The sequence below is a fragment of the Carlito syrichta genome, unplaced genomic scaffold (assembly GCF_000164805.1).
Source record: "Carlito syrichta isolate Samal-C Ts95f unplaced genomic scaffold, Tarsius_syrichta-2.0.1 Scaffold316275, whole genome shotgun sequence".
Classification (NCBI taxonomy): domain Eukaryota; kingdom Metazoa; phylum Chordata; class Mammalia; order Primates; family Tarsiidae; genus Carlito; species Carlito syrichta.
The window spans coordinates 591,753-601,976 of record NW_007260371.1 but is presented as its reverse complement, the minus strand read 5'-3'; the positions used below and the strand labels follow the sequence as shown (position 1 = coordinate 601,976).

General features: G+C 39.1%; 1 protein-coding gene across 1 annotated transcript in view; it reads left to right on the top strand.

The window, feature by feature from the left end:
- The window catches only part of TRAPPC9 (trafficking protein particle complex 9), a 586,383-nt gene that overhangs the window by 214,905 nt on the left and 361,254 nt on the right, over positions 1 to 10,224 (top strand). The window contains exon 16 of the mRNA XM_021706983.1: positions 1,460 to 1,612. Coding sequence (XP_021562658.1) covers positions 1,460 to 1,612 — 153 coding nt within the window. The remainder of the gene's footprint in view (positions 1 to 1,459; positions 1,613 to 10,224) is intronic.

Here is a 10,224-nt window from a genome sequence, read left to right as displayed (position 1 = left end):
CCACTCACCTCAGCCTCCCAAAGGCGCGGGATTACAGGCTGAGTCACCAAGCCCGGCTAATTTTTTATCTATTGTAGAGATGAAGTCTCGCCAAGTTGCCTGGGCTGGTTTTGAACCTGCGGGCTCAGGCAGTCCACTCACCTTGGCCTCCCAAAGTGCTGGGATTACAGGCTGAGCCACTGAGCCCAGCCTGGCAGATGCTTATTAGTCAGATAGACTCACAGACTGGGGAGAAGGACATGATGCCGTACAGGGCCCACATGGGGCTGCACTCAGAAGTAGAGTGAACAGCCACCCAGAGGCTGTGGGAAACAGGCTTTGTGGTATAAAGAGAGGGAGAGTGCCCCCTGGCTCCCCTGGGAGGATGTGATTGCCCTGTTTCAGTCATTTTCAGTCTGACAGAGAGGTAAAACTCTCTGCTCAGGAAATGTGGGACTATGCCTGGTTCCTGTGCTCAGGAGGACTGTTTGGCTGGGGGATCTTATCTGTGGGAGCATAGTGAGGAGGGGACTTGTGGTAAGGCCATTCAGGGCCTTCCTGATTTCACCAGATGTCAAGGCAGCATATCACATTGGACCTCAAGTTTAGGTCTTGATTGTCTGTCACGAGCTGGAGCCATGGAGGGACACAGCTGCTCTAGGCAGCACAAGTGGTGGTTCCCCTGTGTTCCCTTCCTGTCCTCCTTCCTCCCCTCAGTATGTTTTGCCTTTAGTTCCTACAGTGCCATGATCTTCTCAGTGCTTTGCAGACATTACTTTCTCTAATCTGTAAACCAACCCTGTGATGCAGTAGTTGTTATCCCCATTTTATACACGAAGAAGCCTTGGCCGAAAGGAGTCATTATTCTCCATGGCACTCCGGTTAGTCAGTGTCAAAAAGGCGCCAAAGCCAAGGCCATGTAACTCAACACTCAAGATCTTTTAGAGACAGAGATGCATTTACAAGAAAGCTAGGGAGGCGCCCACACAGGCCTTTCCCAAGCTTCTGCACTTGGTTCTTTAGATTTTGCATTCTCTTTTTCTGAAAAGGGTGTCTCATATTGAATGCACTTTCCCTACTAAACTTGGATATTTATCTCTAAGGTGATATAATACAGTACATACTCATTGTGGAGAAATTTAGTTTAACTCAGATTTAGTCTAGAAGAGCAAAAGAAGCGTTTCTTTTGTCAGTGAGCAGGAGCTGCTTACTAGGCGTGAAGATGACTTGGCTTGGAACTCGGTGCCTCGCACCCTCGTCCGCTCTTCTTCCTTTTTATGCCTCGTTTGTAAACAGGGGTGATCGCCTTACAACACCTCTTGATTCTGGAATTTTCTTAGTATTTTGATTTGACAAATTTTAAATGTTTTTCATTTTTCTTTGCTTTTGAGAATATATCAGAATTTTCTGGGGGATTGATAAGTTTCATATTGCCTCGGTTACATCATCATCATCACCATTATTATTGTTGTTGTTGTAGAAAAATTGTATGGTGACTTCTTGAGCTGGAAGCTAGAAGAAACCCTTGCCCAGTTTCCTCTACTGCCTGGGAAGGTGGCCACTTTCACTGTCAACATCAAAGTGAAGTTGGATTTCTCCTGCCAGGAGAATCTCCTCCAGGATCTCAGTGATGGTAAGCTCTTTCCTAATTTTAATTAGCACATCATGGTCCCAGATACAGTGTAGCAATCACCATTCCTTGATGCCTGCTGCTTTCTCTTTGTAACTTACTTGTCATTCATTAACTCAAGCTGCCTGAGACATCTCCTGGGCACTTTGTTAACAGAGTGAGTTACTATATGTGTCTGAATGTAATAAAAGTACTTTTTAGCTAAGCGATTTAATTCTCACTCTTTATTATTTTGTACTCATTTGCCAGGAGGTCATTCTAAATAGTGGAATGTAGGAATTGCTGCATTTTTTCAAGTATAACTGCTGCGATTCTTTAGACATCTAATTAGCTGTAATGGTAAAGTTCTCCTTCAGAGTCTGGAGATGGAGGGTGGAGAAAATGGGAATTTATATTTGTTGTAACATTAGGACTAACTGATTAGAGATGACATTTCATAGGTTAATTATATCAAATGATGAAGCATATATTCATTCATTCATTTGGCGGCCTTGTGGGGTGTGTTAGCTCAGGCTGCCATAACAAAATACTACATGGTTTAAACATGGCTTAAGCAGCAGAAATTTATTTTCTCATAGTTCTGGATACCAGGAGTCTGAGATCAGGATGCTAGCATGATGATTTTCTGGTGAGGACACTTTTCCTGGCTTGCAGGTGGCTGCCTTCTTGCTGTCTCCACATGGTGGAGAGAGGGAATTCTGGTGTCTGCCCCTTCTTATAAGGGCACTTATCTCATCGTAGGACTCTACCCTCATGACTTTATCTAAACCTAATTACCTCTCAAAGCCTCATCTCCTAAAACTGGCACAGTAGGTGGCTAGCCCTTCAATATATTAAATTGGGGAGGTGGGGGACATAATTCATTCCATAACACCCTCCATAAAATGTGCTCTCTGTACTCTCTGCAGTGTTTAAATAATCATCATGAGGTTTCATGTACAATGTTAGCAATTAATAAAACATTATTTTTATACTATTAACAAAGGTAGGAAAATAGGTTAGTGTTGGACACATTAGAAATGGAAAAGGTCAAGTGGACTTGAAATTCTACTAGGACTTAGAAATGTCTGATGAAATGGATTTTTTTGTTTGTAAACTGTTTATACTACTGAAATGCATTTTTTAAAAAAATCAATAGACAGAAGGTTACATAGGTTCTGTCTTCTTTTTCCCAAGAAAGGAGTTAGGCAGAATAAATGGTGTCCAACACCTGTCTTGGGAATGCTTGATTGGCTATTACCTCAGGGGTATGTCTTGGCAAATGAACTTTCAGGCTTAGAAGTGAGGGAAAGGTAGCTGTGGCTTCTGTTACTGCCTACCTGTGTCATGTTATTCCTGAGGAATAGTATGGAAGGCTTCCTGTTGGAAACCTTAGCTTTTTGTGTTTTGGTTACTGTTTGGGTTTATGTATTCAATGCAGACCTATTTTGTTCTGTTATTGTGCTTTGCCTTTTGTTACAGAGGGACTGGAGCATTCTCTCTGCCCTTCTAAGCTGAGTAAAATTACAACTTGGGATTTGTAAGCAGAGAATACTTTCTTCTCTCATTTAAAATAAAACCAAATCAGAACTAGAATTATCATGTGGTTTGTAACTGTAAGGCTAGCCTAATTTCTGGTTAGTTAGATATAGTACATATGTGAAATAGCACACAATTATTATTAATTAGATGCCCCTTTATTGATAATGGTTGATAAAAACTCTGACTGGTTGTTTACATAGCAAATGGCAGAATGAGACAGAGAACTTTAATGGTAAGTCTTCCAGAGAAAACCAGGTCAGTTCAAGTTTATGGAAGTAAAAGGTAGACATGAAGAACCCTCCCATAATTTGGTCCATGACTGGTGCTTTATTATGTGTAGTTTAGTCTGAGGAATCATGAGACTGTCACTGAGCTCTTCTTTGGAGACAGCTGTAACCTCAGTGGTAGAGACTCAGCTGTGGCTTCTGGGAACTGGCTCCCATGTGGTTCACAGTCTGACAGTTTCCGAGACATCTAACTGGGGACCACATGTGGACCCAATTTGATTTTCAGGCTTGGACTCACTTTAATTATGGCTACTGAAATTAGATGCCATTTCTTAAATTTATAGCAACAAATATACTGTCACACAGACCAGGATACTGGACTCAGTGTGGACTGTAGACAGATGGAAGAGAATTAAAATTTACTGAGCATTGTCAGATATTGTGCATAAAGACTAGATTATCTACTTCATTTGCATTATTTTATTTAAGCTTTCTAAAAACTCTATAAAGTAAATAATTCCCATTTTATAAGAGCAGGTGGGAAGAATGTTCTAGATTAGAGGAGATGTAACAGTCAAATGCTATGCATGATCCTTAGTTGTATCCTGGATTTAAAAATTAGAAGACATTTTTGGGACAATTGGGGAAACTGAATATGTATTATACCTTATAATATTATTGTATCAGTGGATCAAGTGTGGTAATGAAATTGTAGCAGATTTTTCTTACTCTTAGGAAATATATGCAGAAGTATCTAAGAGTGAAAGATAATTATTTCTGTACTTACTTTGATATGGTTCAGGAAAGCAATACTATGTGAATTAGAGATAAATAAAGTAAATGTGTCAAATTATGAAAAAATTAGTGGCTTTAGATAAAGGGATATGGGTGTTCATCTCTATTTTTGTTACTTTTCTGTAGGTTTAATATTTTTCAAAATAAAAAATAGGAATGATGACTTTGTAGAGCACTGCTTTGTTGTCTTTTTTGATTTCTAAATGAATTTTAGAAAATTATTTAGAAAAGTATTTTTTTTCTTCAAATTCTTGGGAGACATCACTTTCTCCTCCTCACACATCCAGCCTAAGGTAAGATAAACCAACTTTTCATCTAAAAAACAGTGTATTCTTTTCCTATGATGCTTACAATACCTGGAAATCTCTTATTTACTGGATTTTATGTTTAAGATTAGAAGTCTTGGGAGATCATGGCAAACTGTCATATGTTTTGGATATCTCTGAATTACCCAATAAAATAGACTGAACAACCCAGATAGGTAAACCAAATATCCATAGGTGAAATATACAGCAAAACTAGGTATCAGAATATCCCCATGGACCCCAAACCACTGATAAGTATGTGATTTCAACATCTGTGCAAGAAGAAACAGGAAACATTTAACTGACAGACCCAATAGCCAATAGGTACTCATTGGACAGTTTAGTGGGCCACAATGAGAACAACAGCTGAAATGTGGAACAAAGACTCAGTTGAGGAGCTACTAGGAATAGATGTGAGATAGTAGAGCCAAGGAAAGAAAAGGTCTAGTTGAAATTGAAGAGGAGAACAGAGCTAAGTCATCTAGAAAATGTGCTCTCAAGTTCTTGAGCATTACCACAAAACACAGAATACAAAGTGTAGATTTATCACAGTTAGTTAGAAGAGCTGTTCCAAATCATGTCTCCTAAAAGTTCAAGTAAATCGGGTGTGTGGCTCATGCCTGTAATCCCAGCACTTTGAAAGGCCGAGGTGAGAGGATTGCCTGAGTCTAGGGGTTCAGAACCAGCCTGGGGAACTTAGCAAGACCTCATCGCTACAATAAATCAAAAAATTAGCTGGGTGTGGTGGCATGCACCTGTGGTTCCATCTTACTTGGAAAGCTGAGGTGGAAGAATTACCTGAGCCCAGTGGGCCGAGGCTGCGGTGGCCTTGAGTGTGCCACTACATTCCAGCCTGGGCGACAGAGTGAGATTCCTATTAAAAAAAAAAAAATCAAGTGAACTAATTTCATATAAAGATGATCAACAGAAAAGGATCAAGCTCAAATCCCATATTAAGTTATTGTAATGAAAACATAGGAAGCAAAATAACCTACAAACCATGAAAGCAGAATGAGAGAATGAGATGGAAGAATATGCTCAAAGCTGATGAAAATATTAAAGTATTTAAAAATGAGCTAAAAGACATTAAGAAATGACACAAGTACAAAAGAATGACATAAAACTGAATTAGAAAAACTTAGGTATGAGATGGATAGAACTCTGGAAAGAATTAGAATTATAAGAAATTTTTTTTTCCAGCAATGTAGTCTCCATTGAGTGAATCATGCCTTCAGATACTTTAAGAAAACAGAAAATGAAAAGAAAGGGGAAAAAAGATTTAAGAGGAGAAAAACGAGTAAAGAGAAAGTGACACATTTAGAAAACAGGCAAAGAAGATCTCACATATATACATATAGATCATACATACATACATACATATCATCTGCTATGAGACACCAAAGAAGGAAACCAAAACAATGCAATCACAACATGTTAAAAACTATAATTCAAGAAAAATTTCTTAAATAATAATTTTTAAAAATCTTGAAACTATTGAATGAACACACTGTGTACCTGAGCATGTTGACCCTGAATGACTGAGACATCCTAATTACATTACTGTACTTGAAAACAATTTGGACCTTCAGACCAAAATAGCAAATGATTTATGGAATAAAGAAAATCAGATTATCACTGGGCTTCTTGACAGCAACAGTATATGCCAGCAGTCAATGGGATAGTGTCTTTTAGATACTCATGTAATGAAAATGTGAGCCAGAGATTTTTTAAGCCCAGACACACTAAATTTTAGGTATAAAGAGCTCAGACAAATTGTTGTCAACATGCAGGGACACAAAGGTTGTGTTCTTATGATTCCTCCTTGAGGATTCCTATGAGGAATAGCAGCCAAAATAACTAGAGATACATTGTTATAACGACTCATGGTGAGTCCTTATGTATAGTTACTTGTATAGTTAAGACCAAATTAATGTTAATCATGGCAATCTGCTCTTACAATGTCCATGCACACAATAATTTAAAAGATGGGGGAGCATGGGGAAATCATATGCAAAAGTAATTTTTAAACTGTTTTCAGCCATTATTTTGTTAGAGATAGTGTTAGTATTGATATTCTGAAACTCTATTAATATGGAGTAAAGTAAATGATTTATTTTGTAATAATTTAATCTTATTATCTGAGTCTGGTCTTGAACCAGGATTCTTATATGGAAAACAGGAGGTAACTGATGTGAGATATAAGAGGTTAAGTGAAAATCTTGTAGTCTAGAATCTGAATAAAAAATATCAGTAAGAAATCATGAGCTATTTAAAAATCTATCATCTGTCTCTCTCTCTCTCTCTCTCTCTCTCTCTCTCTCTTTCTCTCTCTCTCCCCAATCATCTATCATCTATCATCTCCTATCTTTGTACACTGGGTAAGAAATTGACTTACTCAGCAGCAATGAACATTCCTGATACCCACATTATGGTCTTGAAATACCTTTTTCACTCAAAGAAATGAGTGTTTCTCAAGAAATAGGTGATTCCAAGTCTGCAGCAGGAAGTGGAGCAAGCAAGGTAATCTTGGGGCATCTTGTCAAACCTATAGCAAAGGAGCTATTAGAGAGTACTAAGGCTGCATTAAAAGGACCCAACCTGAAGAGGCTACCAATGGCAATTTGAACATCAATAGGGATGATAACTGTTTCAGTGAGTTTCCATGGGTTCCCAATGCTCCTAAAAAGAATTGTTCACCCCTGGATAATGATGGGGAACTGATTTGTTATTTTGAAAATGGTAAGTTAAAGTATTTATTCTGCTTTTTTAAACAAACTGTACCCTGGAAAATCTAGTTGATAAGGGGAGTTTCTCTTTATGGAAGAATTTCAGCTAACAATTGAAAAAGGGATGACAAAATTAGAATATCATCATCTTGTAATCCCTAATAAATTAATGGATCAAGACGATAAGCATCCACATAACAAAATAAGAGACAGCCACATGTTATATTCCTCCTACCAGGAGAACACCTCACCTTCTGTGAATGAGCATTGCTCCAGAATCCCACCTGTGACTGATCAGCACTCTGACTCTAATTACTAATTGACAGAACCTCAGAGGACAGAAAAACTTGTTAAACTACACCATGGGGATGCAGTCAGCCATCCAGACTCTGGGAAACTCTGCAGTGAAATGAATTGTTTTCTTCAACAAGTAAATTGTTAGGGAGGAAAAAAAGCAATGAAGTTCTGGAGATGGATGGTGATAATGACTGCACAACAGTGGCAGTGTGCCTAAAGCTGCTGACCTGTACACTTAAAAATGATTAAAATGGCAAATTTAAGTTTTGTATATTTTATATACAAAACCAAACAAACAAACAAACAAAAAAGGGATGATAGGACTACCTATAGTTTAAAAGAGCGTTAAGTGACATATTTGAAAATGAACAGGCACAACTGAATTGTAGTGTTCATGACTGCATGCTTAGGTGGTAAAATGGAAAAAAAAAAAAAAAAAAGCAAGGGAGTGACTACCATAAAGTCAGGATAGTGGGTAGTTTGGGGTGAGGGAGGATATTAGGATTGGGCTGAGGCAAATTGAGGGCTTCTGGGAGGCTGGCAAAATTCTATTTCTTATGTGGTGGTTTCCAGGGTGTTTGCTTCATAATAATTCATTAAATGACACATTTATATTTTGCAGTTTTGTCAATCAGTGTTATATTTTACAATAAAATGTTTTTAAAAAGCACACAAGATTTGGAAATATCCTGGTAAGAAAACTTTTTTGCTTAACAGATAGCCTTCTCATCTGATGAGACTGAATAATTATTTTTTTCTAAGAAATGTTTCATCAAGGATTTATCTAGAAGATCAAGTCAGGCTGCTGCGTGTGCCCTCTTTGTCTGAAGGATGTGTTTGAGCATGGTGAGCTGTCGGGGAGCTTGATAAATTAGTGTTGTGATTTTATTGGGATTGATGCTTTAGATGAAAACTGCCTTCAGGGGTTGCTGGTTCTTGACAGTGGAATGAAAGCCTCACCTGGTTTTGGTTTTTCTTTTCCATTAATTAATTATTTAATTTGGTTTTCTTGTTCTGTGTACTTTTTGGCTCTCAGTTTTGTAGGAGAAATGTCAGCTTTCCCTGCTGACAGTTTCTGTTAGACATGATAATTAAATGTGGCATTTCAATTTCAGTATGGGAAATAGTGATCCCTAGTATTGCAAAATGAGGTGAGGTGGTAAGTGTCATCTAGACTAATCTGTTTGTTTTACAAAACAGGAACCTAAGTCCCAGAAAGGTAGATATTTTGTCCAAGGCCTCATGCAACAGAATCAGATTCTTACTTACTGTGGAGTTTGTCTCACTATTCTCCCCTCCTTCCCTCCATTAGGGAATAAACAGAATAATATTTCTAAGTATTTTTTTTTTTTTGAGTTGGAGTCTCACTCCGTCGCCCATACTGGAGTGCAGTGGCACTGTCATGGCCACCCTGGCATGGACCTGCTGGGCTCCGGTGATCCGCCTCAGCCTTCCAAGTAGCTGGAACTAACAGGCATGCGCTACCACGACAGGCTAATTTTTTGATCTGTTGTGGAGACGAGGGCTCACCATGTTGCCCAGCTGGTCTCAAACCTGTGGGTTCAGGCAATTCTCTTATTTTGGCCTTCCAAAGTGCTGAGATTACAGGCTTGAGCCACCGTGCCTGGCCCTAGGTACTTCTTTGTATGGTCACAAAGATAAAGCTCTGGTTTGCTGGGAACTGAATGTCACAGTTCTGTTGGACAAATGGAGACTTGCTTTTTTTTTTTTAAATGGAGGTATGATACCAGTCCATGTAAGGAGTCTTCCTACCCTTGGCATGCGGGAGGGTGAGAGAGAGTGGTTGGTAACTCCTGTTCTTTACATTATCTGCTGTTTTTGTATCTTGAGAAGGGATCAGTTGATTTTGGTGAGTAGCGTTCATTTAATCTCATGAGTTTTAATGCCTTGGGGAAAATTGCTTCTCTGTGTCAAAGGACTTTCCCACTATTAGACATTTATTCAAAAAATATGGACAAGTGTGTGCCTAGTTTTGGCTATTGTTCATGTGCCATTCTTTTCAGGGCCCTATCCTACTCTTGTGCCCCTTCCTCTCAGCAGGTGACCTGTTTTCAAAGGTCAATGGAGGCCACCAGGCAGGCACTTTCTCTACTTCTGTCTCTCCATCTGGAATACATTTGCATTTCCATCTATTTGATCCTGGAGGAAGAGTCACTCCTCTCATCAGAGGCTAATTCTCTCACTTATGTTCTGGATTAGGGTGTCCTCTTTCTTTGGACTTTTGAACTTGCTGGTGTTTTTCTAAGTCACAGTTCATAGACCCCCTGTATCAGAGGGTACTTGTTAAATGCAGATTCCTTGGCCCACCCAGCTCTTCTCCATATTGCTCTGTGGTGCCGAGCTGAGATCTGTGTTCCTGACCTGCTCCCCTGGGAATTCTTTTGCACACTGAGGTTTGAACAGTTTTGTAGCAGTCTCTTAGCAGCTGCATTCGATCTTGTCTATCTCCAAAATCTGGACAGGACATAATAAACTTTTTTCTAAACCATGGATTTCTTTCTAGCTACTCTTTACTCGTTATTTCATCACTTTCTCTTTCTTCTTGTACTTTCAGCCTGCTGAAATCAGGCTTTTGACCTTCTTTCCCCTTTACAATCCTCGTCAGATGACACTGGCCTGGACAGTTCCCCTCTCGGCTGGGATTCTTCTCTCTCCTGGCCCTTCTTCTTTTTTTTTGAGTTGGAGTCTCACTCTGTCGCCCAGACTGGAGTGCCGCAGCCTCG